Here is a 27,255-nt window from a genome sequence, read left to right on the forward strand (position 1 = left end):
CCCTTATTGTGGCAATTTTCTGGCTGCTATCTTTTATTCCATTAAGTATTATAAAATGTCATATACTCTATGTCATTCCAAACATCAAAATAATAAGTAATTTAAGTAAACAGTGAAACATCACCTTGAAATCAGAAGCAGATACAGATTTGTCTTTTAAAAATAAACTTGTAAAATCTTGAAAACAAAGAAAAATGGAGCAATGGGCTTAGATATGAGAAAAATGCAGAGGGCCCAGGGGATTCTGAGGACATTTTCCTAACCAGATCTGAGAGGGGCATCCTGGGTCCCAGTTTGCCCTCCCCTGACTTTGTAACCTTCTCCTCAAATTCCAGTATGATTCTAATACTGTTAGAAGTGGGTGGTTGGTTTATCCCGTGGAACAGAACAAAACAACAAATTCCCAGTAACTAGGCTGGCTGTGAAACTGGCCACTGGTGGGACACAAAAGGCACCCAGGAACCAACATTCATACAGCACCCAGTGGCTGGCTGATGATTGATGGTTATGATGATCAGATCATCACTTGGGATAACAAGGACTCTTTAAAATCAGATACAATGTAACATAAAAATGCCATTATAATTTTAATCTTTTATTTAATTAGAAAATGACAAAGTACACTAGTCCTTAGGTCAATAAACGGCTGAACATTAACAGCACTCCATTAAGTTTTAATTTCTATCTTTTAGTAACTTATAGCAATTATTTTCTACTATTCTGTCAACTTTTATTTTCCTCTATGAAAAACAAGCAGTATATTTTCTGTTAAAGAGCTCCATAAAAATAGTACTTCTGTGTAGGACTATATAAATTATGTGGTAGACTCCAACATTCTGGAACCTAATTATTTAACAGCACTAATAAAATGCTAGAATTTGTAAAGCTTACGTTCTTACAGGTAATATGTAAAGTGTTTTTTATATACCAAAATATACTTTTGTTGTTGTTCTAGTCCTGGGGCTTCAACTCAGGTCCTGGGTACTGTCCTTGAGTTTCTTTGCTAGCACTTTACTACTTGAACCACAGATCCACTTTCAGCTTTTTTTTTGGTAGTCAACTGGAGATCAGTCTCATGGACTTTCCTGACTAGTCTGGCTTTTGAACTGTGATCCTCAGCTTTCAGATTCCAGCTTCCTGAGTAGCTAGGGTTACAGCATGAGACACCATGCATGACTACTAACATATTTCTAAATGTGTATTTCTCCTAATGGTTTTATAGCATATGCTTTCAAAAACAAGCATATAAAATACATTTTCTACTCTGATGGGGTGAAAAAAAACTTGCCCCAAATGTCTTAAGGACACTGAGTCTTCATTATCCTAAAAACTACTGTCAGCTTTGAGTATTTCACTGAGGTTTTTCTTAAAATATTTTTCAGCTATTTTTTGTAGTCAGATACTAGAAAATAGCAGGTAAATGAAAGTATTAAAAAGACAGAGAATACAATCTACTTGTTTCCTTGTTTATAGGAAAGTCGTGTTGTGGTCATGCTTTTAGTAACAAGTAGAATTGTGGTTTTAACACTCGGCTGACCTGGGATTGTGGTGCTGCTGCTAGAGCTACTGTCATCCACGGGCCCAAAGAAATCAAGGTTCAGAAGAGTGGAACCTCCACTAGCTTGAAATTCAGTGACCGTGTTGGTAGGCAGCCACACAGAAGGTAAGCCAAGGGAGGAGGGGTTATGTGTAAAAAGGGGTAAGACACACACTTGAACATGCAGGTTATAATTAGTGATCATTACACATCTTAAAAAAAATCAACATTAAAACAACGTGTACAGTATTAGTTTTTCATCACTAAGGACATTCTAAAGTAACAATTTAATTCAATGTACGTTTTCTCATGTACAGTGTAAAGAATGTAACACTCAGTAAAGCTTTGGTTAGTTCAGTTCTCTCAAAACTGGTACCAGAAAGACCAAGGGGAAAGCGTACCCATTAAAGGGAAACAATACTTAAAATCTCAACCCAACATTAGACATGCCCAAATCAGTCTTTCATATTAGTAATGTTGGTTCCTAATGATTAAAAACAACAACAAAGCTGTCAGTTTTAGAACACGCATCAATACATCAACTCAGTTTATTTTTATACCATAATAAGGAGTGCCGTAACTGCCCTACCCTGATGCACAAGCTGTACTGTTCCCCTTTAACTCTGCAACAGTAATCAGAAATAGTATACAGTTTTAAAGAAGTTAGTTAATAAAAAGCACTATGATTTGACTGAAGACAGCAGACAACATCAAAAGGTGCATCCAGGCTTTCCTTCAGCGCTATGTGATTCAATTGGATGCTTTCCAGATATCCTAGGACCCCAGCTACAAGGCAAAACTCAGTGTTTTAGACAATGGCAATAATAACTGCCACAGATATGACAGGTATTTTAGACAATGACTAAATTAAGTAGCACGGGAGTAGGAGTAACTATCTCAGGGTCCTCTGGAAACTCATGGTGTAACCAGTAGTAACTAACATTGTGTGTTAAAGACCCTGTAGTTACTCTTTTTTTTCATAATTTTCTATTAAAGTCACAAGCATCACCAGTGATCTCTGAAACCACTTTACTAGAATCTGAAAATAAGTTTTAAAAAGGGATCAAGAAAATCATTCTGTTTCCACTGGCATATGTGTCCTACAAAATATCATTAAGTTTGAAAAGTACTTTGAGTCAAATATAGATGGATTTATCTGCACACTATTTTTGGTTAATTAATTGTGCTTTGAAGCAGCCTGAAGCCATAAGACTTTGCATCCAAAACAAACTGAAACAAAACAAAACAAAAAACCCAAAACAACCCTCCTCCCTAATACCACAAAGTAAAACTACAGAAAAAAATTGACACAAATTTGTCCTGAAGTATCATTTAAGCTATCTAGATATTAGGGAGAAAATAGGCTTATTCCTGCCTTAAGATAAAGAAATTAAAACTTTACTTTGCTAATACTACCTATATTTGGACATGGATACTGTTGATAACAGCCAGTTACTATTCAGAAAGAAAGCCTGAATTTCCAAAGATAAGAATAAGAAGTTATGTTCAAACAAAAAAGGAAATCAGCAGAGAGAAGTTTGTCTGAACTTTGTAGCTTTCTTAGCTCTAGCTCTGGTGCTAGAGGCTCTAGGGAGAGACGTACCATCTAAAGGGTTAGTAAGGCCGCTGCTACTCCAGTCAAACTGGACGGGGGGTAGAGACTCCTAGAGTTGAAAACCAAAAAATCAAAATTAATCAGTACAGATGTAACAATAAGAATCCTTAAAAAACAAAAAACTATTATAGCAAGACCTAATATTAGGCAGGAAGTACCGGCAGATAAAACTGGGATAGCTTACAACTTCAGGTTACTTGCAAATATTAACACAAACAAATTGCAAACAATTGTATGAACAGTTCATCTAAGAAGTGGAACTATATAATGATTCCAAAAAAATTTATAGACTTATTCTATGTCACAATTTCAATGTTTTCACATATCAAAATTTAAACTCTTAGGTTGATTATAAGAAAAAATATTTTTAAAAATTCATTAGTGATTGATTTTAAAGGACTAGTCATTTAAAGTTTCTTAACATAAAATATAATGATATAATGCCATAAAGTGTCATACTAGAAATGAGCTGTTAGGGTAACTACTAAGTAATTAACTGTATCATCTTATATAATTAATTTAGTCCTCTCTTACATATAAAATAACAAAGATCAAAATCCAAGGTTTCTCTTTATACGTTCCCAATTTCTCTCTCTCCCTGTCTCCTCCCTTCCCTAACCCCCAGCACTATGGCTTTAACTCAGAGTGCTCTTGCTCCACTGGCAATCTACCACTTGAGCCACACTCGAGTCTAACTTTCTGCTGGTTAACTGGAGTTAGAGTTTCTTGGGCTGCCTTTGAACCCTTTCATCTCAGCCTCCTGAGTCACTAGGATTATACAACACATAAGCCACTGGTACCTGGAGACAATCTCACTATGCTGTAGGGTAGTCTCAAACTTGTTGTCTTCTTGCCTCAGCCTACTAAGTGCTTAGATGGCAAGTGTACGTTACTTTGCCTGATGTTTATTTTAGTTAAATTCTCTGACTTATAAATTAGTTTATTAGGCATCAGAATTTTTTTCCTTTTGAGACATGTTCTTGCCATATAGTCCAAGCTGGACTTGAACTCACAAGTCATTTGCTTCCCAAGTACGCAAGTACTGAGATTACAGGTGTGTACTATTACCCAAGGCCAGGAATTTTTTTTTTCCGGTCCTGGGCTTGAACTCAGGGCCTGAACACTGTCCTTGGTCTTCTCAAGGCTAGAGCTCTACCACTTGAGCCTCAGCACCATTTCCAGCTTTTTCTATGTATATGGTACCAAGGAATTGAACTCAGGTCTTCGTGCATGCTAGGCAGGCACTCTACCACTAGGCCAAACTCCTGGCCCAGGATTTTTTATTTTAATTAACTAATTAATTATTTTGCCAGCTCTGGGCTCGGGGCCTGAGCACTGTCCTTGGGTTTCTCAAGGCTCTACTACTTGAGCCACAGCACCACTTCTGGCTTTTTCTATGTTTGTGGAACTGAGGAACTGAATCCTGGTCTTGTGCATGTTAGGCAAGCACTCTACCACTAGAGGCCATGCTCCAGCCCCAAGCCATAAATTTTAAAATAATGAAAAAGAATTCTCAGAACTAAACACAGCAAGATAAACAATGTTAATGGAAGACAGCTGAAAAACATTTTAAAAATTAGTGGCCATATCTTAAGAACAGAATGAGAAAAGTTGGTAATTTTATATCTCTTTGAGGTTAATTTGTATATTATTAGAATCTATAGTTGCCTTTTTATTGACTGATATTATCACTATGCTTTTTTGTTGTTGTTGTTGGTTGTGGGGCTTTAACTCTGGGCCTATGCACTGTCTCTGAGCTCTTTAGCACAAGGCAAGGGCTCTACCACTCACATGAGCCACAGCGACACTTCTGATTTTCTGGTGATTAATTGGAAATAAGAGTTACATAGACTTCTGTGCCCAAGCTGGCTTTGAATTGCGATCCTCAAATCTCAGTCTCTTGAGTAGCTGAATTACGGGCATGAGCCACCAGCACCTGGCTTATGTTTTTTTTTTTTTTTAAATAAGGTAGGCATTATTAAAACTTTATACTTCATCTTCTTTTTGGTAAAGAAACTATTTTCAATAATACAAGAGCACCTTGTACTAGAAGATACCATTGTGATACCTGGGTTACCAAAGATAGACATTTTGTATACATCAAATTGACATTCAGAAGAAATGCCTGGAGGTTGAGGAATGTATATACTAAGTATAACATTAACATAAAGGGTACAGAAGCTAAAGCTAGTAGGGGAGAGGGGAATATCGATTTTACAGTTCTTCATGATAGAGATGCAAGTGTTCCATACACTGACTGCTCAGCTGGCTAGGTGAATCTACCCATGTGATAAGGTGATATAGAAATGTATACACATATTATACCAATATTATATTCCTGGTATTATAATTATTTAAGATAATCATGGGAGACATTTGTGAAAGGCATACAGGATGTCTCTGTGTTATCTCTGCACAGCCTATAAATATATAATTATTTCAAGTAAGTTAAAAATAATAATGGGGAAATCATAGTTAATAACCTACCAGAAGATTAACTAAATTCAATTTATTTCACTTTTGGGTAAGTTAGGAAGATGGAAAACAGAGAACTTAAGCAAAACAAAGTAAACTAGTAACATTTCACAAGAAGTAAGGCAATAGCTTTAAGCAATGTACTATGATTACTACAGGGACCAAAAGCATCAAGGAAACAAAGTCATAACATAAAGAAACACAGGGAAACTGGACAAGAGAGATTTAGTTTCTAGGCCTGGATACCACTGATTCATGATTTTGAGTAATTATATAACCACCTTTTCAAATGTTTGCTTATTAAAAAAAGAATGGTATCAGATAATCCTATTTCTTTCTAGCTTTAGAATCCCGATTCACAACTAGAACAGTCCCATCAGGCAGCTCAAGGAAGAAAGCTGCTCCTGGTGATTAGGTAGATAACCCTAGTCAAAACTGACTCACTGCAGTGAATAGGGTGCTTTACTACTAATTGTATAGACTATAGACGGGAATCAATAATGGCACCATGATTAACAGTATGCCTCTGAAATTCAGTAGGTAAAATAAGCACTGATATTTACTACTTGAGTTACTATTACCATTGAGCTGTCTTTCTAGATAACAGTAGCTTAGGGAAAAAAAATATCCATCAATTGTTTTGGAAATAGGGTCTTGCTATAAATTTAGTCCAGGCTAGCCTCCTCGAAGCCTTTTTTTTTTTTTTTGGTGGGTCATGGGGCTTGAACTCTGGGCCTGGGCTCTGACCCTGAGCTCTTCAGCTCAAGGCTACCACCCTACTCTTGAGCCAAGCCCCACTTCCTGTTTCCTAGAGGTTAATTAGAGATCAGCCTCAGGTTCTTTTGTTCCCGGGCTGGCTTTGAACCTTGATCCTCAGATCTCGGCCTCCTGAGTAGCTAGGATTACAGGCACAACTGTCTTAGTCTCCAAGCCTTTTGCCTCAGCCTCCTGAGTTCTAGGACTGTGTCACCATGTCCAGTCTCTTAAGTTATTAATAAGCTTTTAATTATTTGTTTACCTAGACAGGATTTTGCAGTACAACCTAATGTAGCTTAGAACTCTCTAAGTAACCTATACTGACTGACCTTGAATTCATGGTCTATCTTCAGACTTCTAAGCACTGAAAATATAAGCTTGTATCAATCGCCATGCCTGGCTAATAAACCTTTTAATTAATAAGAGATGCAACAATTACAAGATTGAAAAATCCAACTCAAATTGGTGATAAAAAAAAACAAACAAAAAACCCCCAAACCAATTCATTGGGTAGACAAACTTAGGATAGAACAGTCAGATTCAAAAGTATGCAGTCATCATGGAAATCAGTTTGAAAGCCACTGTAATATTAAGAATACACATTTTATTGGGTGGAAAAAATGAAGTACTACACAAGTCTTTCCTGACATAATTTGTTCAGCTTCTAACTACACAGGTCATGGCTATTTCATCTGAAAAGTAACTACTGGGAAGATTTCACAGTATTTAACATTATTACTGCATGGCTGAAAATGAAAATGAAAATTATACATGCCAAAAACTAGAGGTAAGAAATTTCACTTTATATGAAGACAGTCTTTACAATATACTTCAGATGTTTTAATTTTGACCTGAATATGAATAGTAAGAGATAGGGAACCAAGTATCATATCATTCAGTTATGGAGGTCAGATACCTCAACACAAAATTCTAATGAACATGTTTTTCATTAGGTCATCTAGAATATATTAGTCAATTCTAAATTAAGTTATATAAGGAAGATGACAAGCTCTAAGGTATGATTAAGAGTGAAATATAAGCCTGGCACGGTGACTCACACATGTAATCTTAGCTACTCAGGAGGCTGAGATCTAAGGATCATGGTTCAAAATCAGCCTGGGCACTAAAGTCCATGAGACTCTTATCTCCAATTAACCACCAGAAAACTGAAAGTAATGGTGTAGCTCAAGGGGTAGGATGGTAGTCTTGAGCTGAAGAGATCAGGGACAATGCCTACACCTAGAGTTCAAGTCCCACAATGGACCCCCTCCCTCCAAAAAAGGATGAATAACAAGAGAATCATTCAATTGAGCAAAAATGACAGGCAAGTGTCAACTCCTATAAAATAAGCAATAGTTTATGGGGTTGGACATAAAGAAGTAGTTGAATGGAGGAGGAAGAGGGGAAGGAAGCAAGTAAAACAAGCACTAAGTATATTAGGAAAGCTCCATTTTCAGGAAATATACTAAGTACTTATTTTCCTCATAAATAACATTGGAGTAGTAAGAATGTCAGTCAAGGTAGAAATAGAAATGTGCTGTCGGAAAGATAATGTGGGAATCTGCCTGGATAGGGCAGGCCTGTGAGAGTAGTTTTATAGCAGAGGGAAGGATCAAGTTCCATCTACCAAGATGTTTTGTCCAAGCCATCTTTTTTGCTGCCCAATTATCAATAAATCCAGGCATTGTACTCAGCAGGTTCTCTTATCCACTAATTTTGTACCAGTAATAATCTGACTTTAAGAATAAACTACAGGGTTAGACCAATATTTGATATATTATTTTTCTAAAGTATGTTCTTCAAAACATTAGTTTTACAGAGGTTAGGATTCTGCATTCTCCTGCTAAAAGGGTCTTGTGACCAAGTACATTTGAGAAATGTATGTGATTTACTTTTCCAAGTGTGATTATGAAGATATGACATGAAGTATTTCCCAGATTAAACCCTAGGAACTTATTATAGTGATTACCGGGGATTAATGTTCAACAGAAAATATTTTAAGAGAAAATCTGTCCAAATAAGTATTTTTTATAAAACATGTTAGGTATAATTGAAGATATTTAAGGTTAATAAATGACATACATTACAAGAACATATTTTGGAAATGGTAATATTTACTTCAAAATATTTACCACACTAGCCCATTTTTCCTCAGATAAAAAATGAAAGAAGCAGGTGCTGATGGCTCATGCCTATCATCCTAGCTATCCCGAAGATTAAGTTTAGAAGTAACCAGGACAGTTTTCTGCCCAGACTTTTGTCTGGGAGACTCCATCTTCAATTAACCAGCAAAAAGCCAGCCAGACTACTGGTGTGGCTCAAGTAATAGAGCACTAGGTAAGCAAACAACAACAACAAAAAATGGTGAATGAGAGCTTAAAACCACAAGTTCATATCCTGGTGCAATCACAAGAACAAGTGAAAACTGAATAGCAAACATAATGGATTAAGATAAAATTTGGGCATAGTGTGCCAATGCGGTAAGGGATAAATAAAGGGAAGAAGGCTTTTGTTGATTTGTAAAACTTCACAAAATTTCAGGAAAAATCACAAGAGACATGAAGGGCAGGTATAAATGCAGTGTTTACTTACTAGATTTTTCTAATTAAGAGCACATAATTTTCAAACTTTAGCAATATATACTTGAAGCTCTTGAAGATTGAAGGCCTAGATTGATTTAAAGATTTAATCACCATCATCTTGTTTGCCTTTATTTTTGAAATTTGAATTCTACCTTTGTTTTTGAAAATTAAGAATAATTTGTCCACTCTATTCTAAGAAACACTGATGAACTATTAAAATCATGTTTATTATAAAATCAAATTTTTAAAAATACAAAACTAAAGGCTAAATATTAATGTACAGTTAACGTACAGATGTGTTCATAAACACACCAGAATATCCATGGGAATGAGTATTTTTACCTGAAACTGGTCAGATGCACATGTGTTCATCTCTGGTGCCATGGTGGATGTCTGACCAATGGAAGCAATTTTTTCTGCAGCTGACAGTGGTTTCAACGGTTCCTTGGTGGGCTCTAACATACCCTGAAAAAGGTATATTAGTCATTACTTGCAGGAGGAGAGTCAATCCATAAACTTCATAAAAAGATAATCTAGAAGAAAAAAATTCATTTGCAAAGTGCTAAAGACAAAAAGAAACTATTCTTATGTTATTTACAGAGAATCTATTTCACAAAGAGTGTGACACCCTGAGCTCAAATGCTGTACTGGCGTAAGAAAAACATCTGTTGCACAGTGTTTTTAGAATCCAAAGTGTTTCATTAATTAATTGCCTTATTAATTATTTATTGTGGTATTAAGGTGTAAAGTCAGCTTTTTGCTTGGTGGGCAGGAGACAGTAACATTGGCAATAACTAATGTTAGCTAAAATTTCAATTCTTTAAAATTTTTACAATATGTATTTGACAGTACTAGGGCTTCAACCCAGCTTCTAGCTCATGGCTAGCACTTCCCCACTGAGTCAGGTCTCCAGTTCAGCATTTTCCTAGTTAATTGAAGTTGGAATCTTGCAGACCTTTCTGCTCAAGCTCATTCTAAATCAAATATCATCTTCCAGGTCTCAGCTTCCTGAGTTTTAGGATAACAGGCATGAGCCACAGGTAACTGACCAAAAGATTCCTAATTGAACGACCATTTATACCCACAGTTCTCAAATTGTGGTCCCTTATCAGCAATCTCTGCAGTACCCAAGAATTTGTAAACTCTCAAGCTCTGCCCCAGCCATACTAAATATAGTCTAGGGGTGGTGTCCAGCAATTTGCTGAAGGCAAGGCTTGAATGGTAGAGCCTAGTCAGTCTAGTAATTACAGACTTCCTGAGTTCAAACTGCAGTACTGCACAAACTGGGGGGTGGGGGGGGAGGTCTAAGAACCAACAATTAAATGATCATTTTGAATACTATTATTTCTCTAGAAGAAATGAAAAGATTATTGAACATTTCATGAATAAGATGTACCAAGAGAAAAATTTAGATATAATTAAATTTTTTGCTTTCCAATAAACAATGAAATACTGAGATGCATAAACACCAAACTTTAAATTATAACCAAGTCTTGATGAAGAACAGAATGAAAATGCCTCAGCTTTCCAAGACTGGCATATACAAAAAAAGCCAAATTTAACACATTTAAATTATTAATGAAAAATAAAGCACCAATTATGGATCCTGGCTCATTTTCATTTACTATAATTTTGCACTTCCAAGCTTTTATATATCTGCAGCTTCAATATTATACTATTTAATAAATGTACTGAGATCTGGAGCATGGCCTAGTGGTACAGTGCTTGCCTAGCATGCACAAAGCCCTGGGTTGGATTCCTTGGCACCACATACACAGAAAAAGATTGAAATGGTGCTGTGGCTCAAGTGGTAGAGTACTAGCCTTGAGAAAGCCCAAGGATAATACCCAGGCCCTGAGTTCAAGCCCCAGGACAGGCAAAAAAGAAGTGTACTGAAACAAGTATTTTTAGAGATCCAGATACTTGAGATTCTTTTTCTTTTCTTTTTTGGGGGGGATCAAACTGTGGGCTTGGGCTTTGTCTCTGAGTTTCTTTTTGGTCAAGGCTAGTGCTCTATTACTTGAGCCACAGCACCACTTCTGGCTTTTTCTGTAACTAAATGGAGACAAGGATCTCATGAACTCTCCTGCCTAGGCTGGCTTTGAACTGTCACCCTCAGATCTCAGCTTCCTCAGTAGCTAGGCATGAACATGCCCAGCCTTCGATACTTTTTAAAAGTTTAGAAAAGAATGAGTCCTTCAAAGATGTGTTTTTAGGAGGAGTTGTAAGTTCCAATGTTATCAAGACAAAAATAATTTTGAATATAAAATATAGAAACTATACTTAATAGAATATAAAAAGTCCTGAGATTAATATTTAGATTGATGAGATCAAAAAGCACATTATACATAATATATATCCTTCAAATTACAACACTAACTACTCTTTTAAAATATACTTCATGTCATGTCATCCAAGATGACTTTACAGGGTAAATGATAAATATATGTAGACACTTCTATACTCACCAATCCTGCTGCATACATGGGCACTATAACTGGCTGCTTCTTATTGCCCGTGAAAAGCTACACAAGTATTAGAGAGAAAAAAACATATTTATTTATAGAATATCTGTCATGTAATATATTTTATATAGCTTTATACACTGTGACTAATAATTAAAAGTTGATATGGAGTTATATGCTTTTACATTTTTCCCCTTATAAATAAAGGCTAAAACTATAACCACCTTTTTTTTTTTTTTGCCAGTCCTGGGGCTTGAACTTAGGGCCTGAGCACTGTCTTTGGACTTTCTTCCAGGCTAGCACTCTATCACCTGAGCCAACAGCACTCTGGATTTTCTATGTAGGTGGTGCCAAGGAATTGAACCGGGGTATTCATGCATGCAAGCACTCTACCACTAAGCTAAACTCCAGGCCCTCAATGTCCAGATTTTTGATGGTTAATTGGAAATAATCTCATGCACTTTCCTGCCTATGCTGGCTTTGGAACACTGTCCTTAAACCTCAGCCTCCTGAGTAGCTAGCATTATAGGCATAACCACTGGTAGCTGACTTATGACTACTTTTAAAAAGCAAAAAAAAGAAACATTTAAGTGGATTTAAACTAAATGAACATTTTAATTAATTTGACATTTTCTGAAGAACAATAGAATGAAGAGAAATTAACAAAATTTAAACACTCATAGGTTGATTAAATGACTTCCAAGGTACTAACAAACTCACAATGTTGTACTAACAAACTCACAATGTTTCGAGTATCTATTCCCAAGGAACACAAAAGCTTCTTGTTGCTGTGGGAGCCGCCCCACTGGTATTTCAAGCCATGTGCATCATGGATATCCTGTAGCTCTGTCCACACATCCAGCAGTTCTCTGAAAGCATCATGATGAAGGTTACTCAAGAGTTTTCACTATAAATTCTAATTGCAATATATGATACTATACATGCCAATTTTGTCTAATGTAAGTGGATTATTATTATAAGAAACAAGTCATTAGAAAGGCTAAGCTCATTTGTTGTGTTCGGATTTGTTTTCTGTGCTGATGGTGGAGCTTTAACATATGGACTCATATTGCTAGAGCATAGCTTTTTCATTCAAGGCTGGAGCTCTACCACTTGAGTAATACCTCTATTTCCACCTTTTTCTGGTTAAATGGAGATAATAGTTTCCCAGGCTAGCTCTAAACCTCAATCCTCAGATCTTAGCTTTCTGAATAATTATGAATATATAAGCATATATATACACATATATTATACACACATAAAATATATATTAAAATACGTATCTAATTTTATACTCCTTTTTTAGGTTCTAAGCTTTTTTTTTTTTTAGTTTCCAAGCGTTAAGTGTTTCCCAGTCTACATATATAATATAGTCTCTTCCAATTCTAATCTGTAGACTGACTTTCTATTTAGTTTTCTTTGCCTCTGGCCAACTTTGGTGTGAAACTACTAAAGGGAAATTCTAGCAATAATTCCTAAATTGTAACTGGATGCTTGTTCTAGCCATTTACCTCGTGCTATTCCATCACATAGGCACTGTATCATCTAACATCACCACAGAAGGTGAGAACCATTCAGTACTTGAAGAACAATCATACAACCTACAACACTGATTGCAAATGGTTCTTACTAGCTATTAGTTAAAATAAAATCTCTTACCATGCTTAATTTATAAACTAAATTTTATCACAGGCTTGATAGTTTAAAAAAAAACAAAGAAAGGCAGCAGGCTTAATGCTATTCAAACATAGGCATTTACAAAGATCTTGGAACATATCTGCTTCTTCTGCTGCTGCTGTTGGTGCTGCTGCTACTACTAGTAGTAGTACCCTAGTACATTACCATTACCACAACCACCACTACCCACTACCACTACTATTACTTTTAGTTTGCATTTCTTATACAGGGAAAATTTTCACTGTTACATTTCCACACGTTTATTGTAATGTATTCCAATCAGTCTCACTCCCCTCCTTCTACCATTTTCCCTACTATGCTTCCCAAAATACTTTAAAAAGGTTTCACTGTTCTATTTTCATAGTTACAAATAATCTATTTCAACAGTATTCAACCTACCATACCATTTCAATACCTGTGTGGTATCTGGTTGATATACCAGGATTATTTTAGCTATAATCCCAGTAGTTCTTGTAGTTTATTTCTATTGTTTGGCTCCTATTATTAGTAAGGTAATACTGTCCCTTTTGTATTTTATGGTATGCATTATTGCGTAATTATATTATTTCAGATTTTAGTTCAAGAATAATCAATAATCCTGTGTGAAGTCCAGGAAAAGTTTTATAAAGCAACAAGGAGTTAATAAACAATATGCATAGTATCTGTATGATTATAATAAGGAAAACACCAAATAAGAAAAATTAACAAAAAACTAGGATGCAAATATATTGGAAAAATAAAAGAGAAATAGTAGAGGTAAACTCTAATTCTCATTTAAGTCAGTAATAGTGATATATACCTGTAATCTTTGTGTCTGAGTAGCTAAGTTGGGATTGCAAGTTAGAGGCCAGTTCTGGATACAGAGCGAGACATTGTCTCAAATGCAAAACAACCTCCCCCACTTCATTTGTTATATGTGGAAGAGAAAATATGTAACACTGAGTAGAACACTGATTTAGTAACATTAAAAGAAACAGTTCAAGGGCGGAGAGGCATGGTTTAAGTGGTAGGGTTTGGGCTCAGAACACAAAATCCTGTATTGCAATAAATAAAGCAATTACAAAAGCAAAGAAGGAATTTTTCATTGTCTTACATGTAGTAGCATGATTAAACTTAAACATAATAATGATTTATTCTAGAACTTTAATGCTGTAAGGTAACCTTCTAAATTAGAACATGTGAAATTAACAAAACCACACACTATCCAAAAACTGTCTACTCACCCACTTTCAGCTAAGGCCTCTCTTGTTTTTACCGGCAATGTGCTTGTTTCCAACAAGTGCTTCAGGGAAAAAACTTCCTCTTCAGCATCAGGGACAGATATGGAAGGAAAACATGCTTCGAAAATTCGCTCCAGACGGTTTAACAAGGCTGACTGAATCAAAACACCACACAAAAGTTTATTTTCATTTCTCCAGTGTTACTCATGTGATAAATTTAACAATAACACACATACACATATACTATCCATTACAGTAAGAGTGAGGGAAAGCTCCCGTCTGGAACAGAAAAAACTAAATAACGCATCACTGAATAGTTTTCTAAATGATTATCTTAAATAATCATGGTGTCAATACAATAGGTGACAAACAGATGTAGCTACATGCCAAGAAAATATATTTGATACTTTATACACATTATCTTATTATATTTTCCAAAGATGAAATTACTATGGCATTATATAGTCAGAAAGTAAATTAAGGTTTGAATAATTTTCCCAATACTAAGCCAAAACCAAACAAAACATCCAGACAGTATACATATTCTTTCTCTCATTCAAATATTGAATAAATGTAGACATAGAGAAATAGTGAGATTGGATGCTTTCATAGCTAATTAGAATTTTTCCTTGAATATAAACACTTGATTTATAGATCCTTTTTGAAATATCTCAGTTGTTAATAGTATAAATCAGAGTATGAAAGAATATCTCATTTTTTTACTGATAAGAAATGCAGTAGGTAATTTATCATTTTGACAATCTGCAGTACTTCTACACTTTTCTTTGTTACATGGTAAGTATATTCCTAAATAGAAACTACCTTTCCTCTAAGAAAAGCCTTCATGTTCATTCCCTAGAGTATTTTCATAGAAAAACAGATAAACTTATGAGCATTTGAAGTGCTTTATTACTTTAAGCTTGTTTAATAATTTTTTGTACTACCAAGTTTACTGTTCATGTACAACCACAGAAACATTTTCCCCCTTTTCCTAACTGTATTTCAGATACATATACAGTATTTTCAAACACAGTCCAATAGATGATTTAAGTAACTAATAGGAATATACATTGTTAGTAAGTTAAAGTCTGTTGGAAGATTAAATGTACAATTGAACTTGATACCCAGTGTAGAAGAAAAATTCAATATCATAATAGTATTAATGTATTTCCTGTCAAGTAACAAAAACATTTGATTTCTGTTAAGAAGTATAGTCAGTAACAAGAAAAAAGGAAAGGGAACATTTTTACAAACATATTTTCCAAGCTAATCTCCCTTTTGGAAGCTATGGTAGAGCAAAAAAATTTAACAATGCATAATTAGTCTCAGGATACTACTCTTCTGCTGAGTCTTCAAAAGTTACTTTGATACCACCTTCATTATATTTATGAGTGAAATGGGAAACATTCTCAATTATGAACCCTTAAGTAAAGAGTAGACTCAAGATCCCAAGGCTTGTGAAACTTGAGTGCATCATGGGACTCAGCACTTACTCATTTCAACAGGGGGAATGGACAGACATGACTCTGAGAGGCATCAGATAACTACCTAATTGGAAACCTGATGAGCATTTCACTCCTAGACAAAGAAAATAAATAAAAACTCACCTATGACCAAATCTTATTTCTTTGTAAATTAAGTCTTTATTGCATCCTCTTTGTTATCCTTCTAATGAGACAAAATAAAATGTTTTTCACTGGAGGAAAGCAATGACCCTAAAACACATTAAATCATCTGGGCAATATTACACATAGCTATTAAGGCTTTCAAATGAATGAAATGTTCTTGGGGAAAAGAAACATTCCATTAGCCTAATCACCTGAAAATTTTACTTCTTCCTCAACTTTTCCCCATAAAGGATACAAATTACATAGAAACATTGTGAAGATGTTATATATTGTTAGGATTAGAAACAAAATTTGATTAATTCCATCCAGGAAATGTGGCAGACCCTTCTAATCCCAGTACCCTGTTGGTAGGTGAAGGTAGAAGGATTTTAACAAGACCTGGGCTACATAGCAAGACCTGACTATAAAACTCAAAAATGACAACAACAACAATTTGGTTGCTTCAAATTTTTTTGCCAAATGAAGTAAAGCAGGAATCAGTTATCAATTCAACACAGATCTAGACAGTAAATATTTTATGATTTAAATATTTTATTTTAAACTTTGCAGCCCATCGATAAACAAGTAAGGGTATGTTCCAGTAAAAACTATTTACAAAAATAGGCACTGGGACAGATTTATCCCCTGGCCATACTTTGCCAACCCCCAAGGTAGAGCAATGAATAAACATTAAGTAACCAGAATCTACTAACAGTATTACCCATCACAAGAAAGAATTCAGTTCTGCAAGAAAATGGCTAATAAACATTTTGATTAAATCGGTTCTTATCAATTTCTAACTATTCCTGAAACTGATCTGATAGTAGCATTATCTTGTAAAATTTTTCACTATCTTGTTCATGGCAATAATGAAAATTTGCATTTACTATAAGTTAATTCTAATAAGCATATGCCCTTAATAGAAGGTTGTGAACCCAAGAGGTAAGACTCTGGTTCTGTATTTATAATCTGAGAACTCAGGGTCTATCTCACAGAGTGGATTTACTCCCCAGTGTGTGTCAGAGGCTACAACTTTTTTTTTTTTTTTTGCCAGTCCTGGGCTTGGGCTCAGAGCCTGAACACTGTCCTTGGACTTTCTTTTTTTTTTCATATATTTTTTATTGTAATTAATAGAAGGGTTACATGATATTTGCCAGATAGATGATGCATTAATTCCCATACATTGATACCCTTTCACATGTCTTGGTCCCCATTTCCCTCCCCCCCTACCCCCACCCCTCATCTTGTTTTCCCCCATTCCCTATCCAATTTCAAATAACCAAATACAAATATATCTGATATATCAGGTAACAAAGTGAGATACTGAAACAATATGAGATAACCAAGGGTCAGCAAAAGAGATAAGAGATAACATACTACCTTAAGAACAACAATCATTCATTATATGGCTTATGTTTCTATATCCTAGAGATCCTTTCATTTAGGGTCCTACTATATGGCCTTTTGTATCAAGGTTTTGCTCTATTGCAAATCTCTGCTAGGAGAGCCCAAGGCTTCTACTGATTATGACAAATGAGGGAAACCATAATTCCTATCATAGTAGAATGAAGCAAGAAGTTAAACTGAAGTGTTTTGCATCTATCTTCTCCAATATTCTTCCATTGAATGTGTGCATGTAATTAATTTTCAAGAATCTATATTTTTTCTTTTTAGTAACACAGGAGTTCAAACCCAGGACCCTTTGCTTGATAGGCCAGCTCTCCACCATTTTAGGCATGTCTCCAGTCCTGTTTTTCACTGATTATCAATCTTTCTGTTCTCAGTCTCCCAAGCAGCTTAAAGGGAAAGCAACAGGCACTCAGTTCAAGGACCTATTCCTTCTAACAGTACTAGAATATTATTGTTATTCCGAGATAAACTTTGGATATTGGCAGTTGGCTTATTCATTTTTTAGTTGTCTTGGTTGTTAATAGAAACAAAAAGGCAGGTATGTTGAAGAGCAGCTTGCTTTCCCAAACAGATACAGATAAAAGTGGGAAAAAAAAAGGTGGAATGTAGTACAAGTAACTTAATAGAGGATACTTCTATAAAGAAGTCATATAATGCTCAGAAGAAAATAACCATCCTTAATGAACAGATTCTCTTGTGATCAAATAAAGTTCTTATAGGAAAAGATTTTAAGAGACTGTTTTTTTTTTGGGGGGGGGGATACTGGTCCTGTAAATTTCCAGAGAAATTTATTCCTACTTTTGTTTCAGTAGAGATAAGAGCTAATTTTAAAAACCTGTAACTGAACAACAACTGCTTTAAAAAGAATGGCAGGGCCTTGTTATATAAATTAGACTGGGCTAAAACACAGAAATTTTCTAACTGAAGCATACTTTTCTTATGTAGAAAAGGCAGTATATGTAAAAAGTAAACACCATCAGTCTAACACAGTTTAGTAAAGAGAATTCAGCAAAGATCAAAGATGCTTGCTAAAAAGGCCGATATAATACATGAAAGTTTTAATGTCTACATAATACTTACCACATACCAGGTATTACTCTAAATGCTTTATAAATATTACCTCATTTAAATATCTTAAGAAAACATACACTAGAAGTAAAAATATTATTTTATTTTCTGGAGAAGAAAACTGGCACACAGAGAAGCAAGTCAGGCTCAGAGAGACAAAGAGCACGTTTTCATTCATATGTGGAAGTGAGATCTAAAATATACTCATACATGAAAACACAGGGCACATGTATATATGATCAAACTGCCTAAGTATGATATAAACAGGGGTGGGTTTCCATGTCTTTGGACAACTGATGGCTGAAAGGAAGCTGAAACATAACTTGTTTGCAGGGGTGAGTAGGGTTTTAGGAGAGCATGACAGATGGGAAGAAATGGGGAAAATACAGCATAATACTCAATGTACAGATGTGAAAATAGAACAAATGTAAGTTGAAGAGAGAGGAAGAGTGGTAAAAGGGGTGACACTGATCAAGATGCCTGTATATATATGAACTGACAAGTTGAACCGAATCCCCTTTGCATACTATTTAAAGATGACAAAAATAATAGAAGAAAAATGGTGCACAGAGTAGTTAAATTATGTGGCTTGGGAAAGCTAAATGTGTACTCGACTTTTTAAAAAATATTTTCACTCAAGACTGTAGGGGGCATAATTGTTCTACTTATGAAAAAATATATTACAGTGAACCATCTAAATCATTCTTGCATGTATGCTGGACCTATTTATATAATTATAATCCGTTGATAACAATAACTACTCTATATATTATGCTTGATGTTCTACATATATTACTTGGTGAATGTCCTACAAAACACCAGATAATTATCTCCATCTTACAAACAACAAAGGGTCAGAGAAATTAAGATCATTAACCAAGTATCATGCACAGCCAAAAGTATGACCTAAAGCGTATATTCTTTTCATCAAGTCATATTTATTTTTAGTCATTCAAATATTTCTAGCTAAAGCATTGCTAAGGTGATGACTAGACTTTAAAAGTAAATAAATAACTAACATTACAATTCATAGATTTCAAACTTAGCTATAATTTTTTCTGAGTTAGTACTACACTCTGAAAATGTGAGAGTAACAAATAAGTGCATATACAATTACCATTGTAAGTACTGTTTAACTCCAAACATAACAGGAAAAACAGTTATCAGTTCTCCCTTCAATGTAATAAGGAAATTGATAACTGGTTTAGGGACTACCAATTTATTTTTGTCATGCTGCTCCATTCATATCAAATTCTAAGTCTGTCAAACAGTAGCATATTTGACCATTAGCATTTAAAGAGCCAGGACTCTGATAAATACAAAGCTGAAACTCAAAAGAGCTTCAAGACAAGTGTCAGATTCACATTTAATTTTCTCTATTAGCACCCATTATGGGGATGCCAATAAATAGGTGTGCTACTTGCATAAATGTGTACTTGTACTAAAAAATGTTCTTAGGAATCAAAGCATATTATGAGAATAGGAATTAGGCCCCAGCACAAGAGCTTTTGCTTTAAAAATAGCTTGAAATCTGAGTTTATTGTTAACTAGAGTACTTCTATACAAATTTGTATGGATTTGCTTCCCTATTCCTTTCTACTATTAGTCAAGCAATACAGTTAGCAATACTATTTTTTTTTTTAAGGTCTGAGACTGGACATGAACTTGGCATATGATACTTTTGCTTACTGGACATAGATCTACCAATGGAGTCATTGCCTCTAATACCATAATTCGTTTTTTTTTTATAATGAAGTATATTTATTGTTAAAATATTTATGAAGTTTAGCCGGGCACGTGGCCCACGCCTGTAATCCTAGCTACTCAGGAGGCTGAGATCTGAGGATCGCGGTTCAAAGCCAGCCCAGGCATTAAGGAACAGGAGACTCTTATCTCCAATTAATCACTAGAAAAATGGGAAATGGGGCTGTAGCTCCAGGGGTAGGGTCATAATTTGTTTTTAAAGAAATTTTCTAGTGAATTTATTTTTGAGGTGTTTTAGTAACAGTTAAACATTTACTAAAACACTTACTAAAAGCAGGTCTTTTCTTGACTCATTCATTCATTCATTCATTCACTCATTCTATAGCAGTACTAGAGTTTGAACTCAGGACTTAATACTCTCACACTTGGCCCAGCTTTTTCACTCATGGCTGGCTGGCACTTTACCACTTCAGCCATACTTCCACTTCTGGCTTTTTGCTGAAATTTTTGTCAGCCTGGGCTGGCTCTGAGACAAGATCCTCAGATCTCAGTCTCATCAGTGGCTAGGATTATAGGCATCAACCAGGGCTGGCACTTGCCTTTGAATTAAACTGAAATTGGAATACTGGCTCTTCTTGGATCTTAAGGCTTCTGGCTTTTAGAACTTATAGTACTGTCTCTCCTGGTTGCTGGGCCTTCAGGATTAGACTGACACTAGCTCTCAGGGCTCTCCAACCTGCTGCCTATATTTTGAGACTTTTCAATTTCCAGTGAGTAGCCTGTCAGTTTTGTCATCTTTGAATAAAGATGACATACTATTGGTTATGTTTTCCTAACAGACCTATAAAAAGTAAAACTATAAAAAAACTAAAGGTATTGCAAGTCTAATTTAGCTTTCCAGAAGAGTATGCAAGACCAGTACCTTCTGCTTCTTATGCCACTCACATGCATATCTTCTTTAAATTATCTTATGTTTAACTCACATGCATATCTTCTTTAAATTATCTTATGTTTAAGTAACTTAAAATTCCTTCAATATATTTTCTATTCAGTTACCTTTCTGGCTTTTATGGAACAGAAGGTAATAAGTGTCAAGAGTTTTAATATTGATAGTATTAGGTTTTGCACTTAAGTGGAAGTTTAGAAGAAACACGAAATCTACTGAGTAATTTAATCTTCTATGTAAGATTATACCTTACCACCATTAAATATTAAGTAAGATATCAAGTACAATCCTGTATACTTACCAATCTTAATTTGGAGCTATATTAAAAATAACCCAATTATGTTTACTGTACTCTAAAAAAGATAATTTGCTCTATTGGCACAATTTCTGCCTAAATCTACTAAAGTAATTCTATTTTGGAAATAAAGTGTCAAAATTTCCAAAGGGAAACCAGCAAAAGATATGCTATCCAAATATTTAAAGTAACCAAAGATTTGTAAGGCCAAAACAATAAATCTTACTTGCTTTAGTTTGTTTACATCTATTTTCAGTCAGTGTTCACAAACAGAAGAGAAAATGCACAAATATATGTAGTTAAATACATGAAGATGAAATGCAGGACAGACTACAATCTATGTAAGAATGCTGATTTTTCTGAAGAAAAAACAGTAACTTAATCAAGATAGCACAAAGAAAATTATTAGTGATTTTGTTTACTTCCCTACCCCCCCCTCCCCGGGTCCTAGGCTTGGGGTCAGGGCCTGAGCACTCTCCTTGGGTTTTCTCAAGGCTAGAGTTCTACCACTTGTGCCACAGCACCACTTCTGGCTTTTTTCTATGTATGTGATATGGAGGAATCAAACTTGGGTCTTCGTGCATGCTATGCAAATACTCTACCACTAGGCCAAATTCCTAGTCTCTTGTTTACCATTTTTGTGATAATGTTCAAAGTTCAATGTTAAGATTCAGCTGCGAACATTTCCCTAGTAGTATTATCAATTTGATGGCTAATATTTTGTAAATGGCTTGTAGTTTCTCCTTCCTCTCCCCTACTCTTTCTTTGCTACCTTCTTTCATACTTCCAAAGAAGTTCTCTTTTTAAATTTTTTTGTTAGAAAAAAAGGAAATAACATATTAATTACGTCTGTTATTTTATTTTATTTTTTTTGACAGTCCTGGGTTTGAGCTCAGGGCCTGAGCACTGTTTTTGGACTTTTCTCAAGGCTAGCACTCTGCCACTTGAGCCACAGCACCACTTCCAGCCTTTTTCTATGTATATGGTACCCAGGAATCGAACCTGGGTCTTTATGCATGCTAGGCAGGCACTCTACCACTAGGCCAAACTCCCGGCCCTACATCTTTTATAACTTTTAATGTTTCAAAAAAGAATTGTGAATAGAGTAACTCTGTGTATTTGTGCATATGTGCCCCCATACTTAAAAAAAGTCTGGGGCCAGGAGTTTGGCCTAGTGGTAGAATGCTTGCCTAGCATGCACGAAGACCCGGGTTCAATTCCTCAGTACCACATACATAGAAAAAAAAGCCAGAAGTGGTGCTATGGCTCAAGTGGTAGAGCTCTAGCCTTGAGAAAACCTAAGAACAGTGCTCAGGCCCTGAGTTCAAGCTCCAGGACTGGCCAAAAAAAAAAAAAAAAGTGTCTATGCTGCAGCAATAGAAGCCTTGAGGCTTGAGCCAAGCAAATCTCAGAAATTCTTAAGTATCGCCTCTTTTATACAGTTTTAATTTTTTTGTTTTGTGGGCCATGGGGTTTGCACTTGGCCTTGACGCTGTTCCTGAGCTCTTCAGCAAAGCTATCACCCTTCCTTGAGCCAAGCCCCACTTCCCCGTTTTTTTCTGGAGGTTAACTGGAGATAAGAGTCTCAGGTCCTTTTGTGCCCGGGCTGGCTTTGAACCTTGATCCTCAGATCTCAGCCTCCTGAGTAGCTAGGATTACAGGCGTGAGCCACTGCGTCCTGCTACAGTTTTTATTTTATTTTTACAAATAGAATCATACTCCGAATTTTTAATATTTCTGTAGACTTTTGTCATTCATTAAACTTTTAAGGTACCAAGTCAAGATGCAAAGTCAGGTCTGTCAGATTCCATGAAGTCCATATATACTACATTCAGTTTCAAATTATACATAAGTAACTTCAATACATTTGTATGAAGCAAAGTATCATATATCTGAAGTAGTTATACTTTTAAACATTAATTATATGATATTAAAAGTTCAACATTTCAAATTAAAGATCATTCAATACTAGTGCCACACTATACTAGTGAGATGAAACTAAACAGGATTGTGTCTAGGTCAAAGCCAACAGTCTTCATTTTGCATTATAATTAGCTCTTTCTTAGCCTCCCTCTCACCTTCCCTCCCTCCCTCCCTTCCTTTCTTTTTCGCAGTTGTGGGGCTTGAACTCTGGGCCTGGGCACTGTCCCTGAGCTCTTCAGCTCAAGGCTACTGCCCTACCCATTGAGCCATGGCACCACTTCTCGTTTTTTAGTGGTTAATTGGAGATAAGAGTCTCTTGGTCTTTAGTGCCCGGGTTGGCTTTGAACCGTAATCCTAAGATCTCAGCCTCCTAAGAAGCTAGGATTATATGTGTGAGCCACTGTGCCTAGCTAATTAGCTTATTTTCTTATTACAAGGTACCACACCTCAATAACAAATTACTCAATAGGAATAAGATGCCTTAGCTAAACCATGTAATAACTAAATTAGCAAATAAACCTGCCTAGATACCCAAAGTCAACTGAAAAGTGATCAGCTATGTACACCAACTAGCAATCTGGTAATTTCTCTAAGCTCATAATGTGTCGAAAATACCAAAGCAATGATGTACAACCACTTCCATTAGGGTATCAGAGTATGGATATATAACCATTTTAGCTATCCCAGACTTTTTGTAGATCTGAGTTCCTCTGACACAAGGAATCAAAGAATAAGAGAATAAGATATAGGTGCTGAGAGGTAAAAATGTTCTCCCTGACACATCTATTCTCCAAGAGGAGAAAAAATATGTGTACACTTATAACACATTAGAAGAAAATCAATAAATAATAAGTCAGCCCATCCCATTTTTTATTCTAGGACTAATTCATCATCTCACACTTGCATTGCAAATGTTTTTGTAGGTGTTATGTTAGGAGGTCCAAATTTGCTATCTCTCTGCTGTTCATTTCATTGCAGCCCAGTATGAAGTTTTAGATTCTACCTGTTTCAATCCTGCAATCAAAACTGTACTTCAATTTCCTTGATCTTTGAGAGACAAACTTAACATTCTTTTTCCCTGATGCTTAAAATAAATCTGGTAAATCTCAGCCTACCTTCTAAAATCAATGTAAAGGTAAAATCAGAAGGATTTAGTGGAATAACTAGCTAACAAAAAAATTAAATAAATGATATTTAAATTCACTAACACTTCAAGTCAGTGAATTCCTGTAACTGCTAAGGATAAAAGTATCACCAAGTATGGCAGGTGCTGGTAACTCATACCTTCAATCCTAGCTACTCAGTAAACTGAGATCTAGGGATTGCAGTCCGAAGGCAGCCCAAACAGAAAAGACTGTGAGGCTTCTATTTCAAATTGATCATGAAAAGGCCACAAATGGTAGACCACTTGCACTCAATGAAAAAATTAATGGACTCAGTTTCTACATTCAATTTGAAGTACACACACGTGTGTGTGCACGAACACACAGAAAGATACACAGCTGCAATTTTCTTAAGCTGAATTATAAGTGTATATAACAAGAGCTGGGAGCATGGCCTAGTGGTAGTGTGCCTGCCTAGCATGCATGAAACCTTGGGCTCAATTCTCCAGAACCTCATACACAGAAAATCTGGAAGTGGCGCTGTGGCTCAACTAGCAGAGTGCTATCCTTGAGCAAAAAGTATTCAAGGACAGTGCTTAGGCCCTAAGTTCAAGCCCCAGGACTGGCAAAAAAAAGAAATGAAAAGAATAAAAAAAAAAGTCTATATAACAATTAAGATGTCATTAACAGAAAAAAAATTAGTAAATACCTGAACAGAAATGGTTGACTCCTGTAAATGACCACTAGCAACGGTGCCTTTAGAAGTTCCTGAAGGGACTCTGTGCATCCTGGGGGTTCCCAGAATATCCGTATTTTCATCTGTCCTATGTGACTGCCAAACTTCCTTTCGATGGTAAGATTCAGTAGCTTGCTGGTCTCCAAAAGCAGCCCAAGAACAACCATCTTTCTGTTCATCCTCAAAAGCATTCCAATCTACAGCTTGACTAGGACCAGCTGAACTGAAGTCTGCAAAATCATCAGAGTCTTGAAAAGCACTGCTGTCATCTCGAATATTTGGCACACAATCAAAATCTCCAAATTCACTATCTTGCTCATTTTTCAGTTTTGAAACAGGTTCAGTGCCTGTTCCACTAGATTTTCTTGCCAACTGACATTCCTCTGATAAGCCATCAGAAGTCTGTTTTGAGTCTGACTCAGTAAATATTTCCTCTTGGCAAGAAACAGCATTTGTATCCCCAAATTCTCCAAAGTCGTCACCTGGTTCACTAAAATGTGGAAAGTGCTCTGAGGACTCTTCAAAAGTGACATCACTCATTGAATCTTGAGTACCAGCAACAAGAGGTGGAGTGGTGCCACTGGCTGTGCCGAAGTCGCCAAATTCATCTTCATTTGTATCACTGCAAGTCACAAAGTCGTTACTACTATCGCCATTTTTTATACTTACAGATTCATCCAACACATTTTCTTCAGTGAGATCAATGTGAGGGCTTTGGTAAGTAGTAAACTTTCTATTTTCTTCTTTGGAAGAACTAACTTCATCAGCATCAGAAGTTTTAATAGAATCTATGCATAGCTCAGTACATTTAGAAGTAAACAAATCAAAGTTTTCTTCAGTTTTACATTGTTCCCTCCTAATGGTGTCTGAATTATCAGCAGAGTCTCCCAAGTTCTGAGTCTCTGGCTGAATACTTGAATTTAAAAAATCATCCTTTTGCATAGTTAGAAGGCCTTTTTCCTCAACATTGAAACTTCTGTCAGTCATTTCGCTGATTTCTGAAGCACAAACCTGGTGCTCTTCTTCAATGTCTCCTTTATCATCAAACCTTCTAACTAAAGGTATTTCTCTTATAGAATTCAGTTCACTGACTCTGTTAATTTCATTGTTTTCCTGAATGGTTGCATACGTATCTCGATCATTTAAAATTGCACATCCCATTTCTTCTAGTTGTATCCTTTCCTTTTTGGAAAATGTGGCAAAATCTGCAAATTCCTCAGCAGGACTATGTGTAGAGTCTACACTGCACTCAGTACTAAGAGGCTTCCTTCCCTTTGAATTAACTACATTGTCCAGATCATCTGTTCCCTGAGGATTTACAGTTTCCAACCCTGCAAATCCATTTGTTAGAATCTCCAGACAAGGAGGCTTTTCACCATTGCAGCTCTCTAACTGTTTGTTTTGATGAACAATGTTCACATCAGTTCTAAAATCTCCTGGCGAGAAACTTGCAGATGTTTCAACATTTTGTCTCTGTTCTACTTTATTTAAATCTGAAGTATCTGAAGTTTTAGAAGAAATTATTTCTTTGCTGGTGGTAGAAAGTAAAACATCAGACTGTCCTTTCATAGGATTGGGAAGTTCAGCAGTGATATCTTTATCATTACCATTTTTAATGGACTTAAAGCTTGTAAGGCTATCTACATTTTCTGAGAAATCATGAATTGGCATAAAATGGTTTGAAGGTACAAACTCTTCCTTGGGACGAGTATAATCTGGTGCATCAAAATCAACAAACCCTACACCAGAAGGGCTGACTTCTGAAAATCCACCAAATTCCCCAAATTCATCATCATCATCATCCTCTGCTCCATTGTCTAGTGGTGGGGGGGATGAAGAATACATTCGAATGATGTCTGGCTCCATTATTTATTTGCTTTCAAGTAATTAATTAACACCTTTAAAAAAAGAAAAAGGTAGATTACACATGACATAATCTTTCAGAAGTCTTTCAATCCTATTTTAAAACAATGCAGACTTACACTGCTTTGTACTATATTTAAACTATTTTTTCAATCAGATAACGTTACACAGATATAACCTTCTGGCAAAAAAGTTTTATCTGTTACAGTATATCTAACACTATCAAAGAGATTCATATTACATGAATGAACTGGATATTACAGAAAATCTTAA

General features: G+C 35.6%; 1 protein-coding gene across 4 annotated transcripts in view; it reads right to left on the reverse strand.

The window, feature by feature from the left end:
• Aftph (aftiphilin) overlaps positions 1 to 27,255 on the reverse strand; it is a 62,061-nt gene that overhangs the window by 11,490 nt on the left and 23,316 nt on the right. For 2 of the 4 annotated variants that reach the window (XM_090336814.1, XM_090336815.1), the window contains exons 2-6: positions 25,093 to 27,017; positions 14,331 to 14,482; positions 12,173 to 12,299; positions 11,434 to 11,490; positions 9,308 to 9,430 (exon numbers count right to left, since the gene is read on the reverse strand). In XM_090336814.1, coding sequence (XP_090192940.1) covers positions 9,308 to 9,430; positions 11,434 to 11,490; positions 12,173 to 12,299; positions 14,331 to 14,482; positions 25,093 to 26,985 — 2,352 coding nt within the window. In that variant the 5' untranslated portion in view covers positions 26,986 to 27,017. Of the gene's footprint in view, positions 1 to 1,537; positions 1,622 to 3,140; positions 3,202 to 9,307; positions 9,431 to 11,433; positions 11,491 to 12,172; positions 12,300 to 14,330; positions 14,483 to 25,092; positions 27,018 to 27,255 lie in introns of all 4 variants that reach the window. The other 2 variants (XM_090336812.1, XM_090336813.1) reach the window with 2 other exon arrangements.

Source organism: Megascapheus bottae, chromosome 7 (assembly GCF_031878675.1).
Source record: "Megascapheus bottae isolate mThoBot1 chromosome 7, mThoBot2.hap1, whole genome shotgun sequence".
NCBI lineage: Eukaryota > Metazoa > Chordata > Mammalia > Rodentia > Geomyidae > Megascapheus > Megascapheus bottae.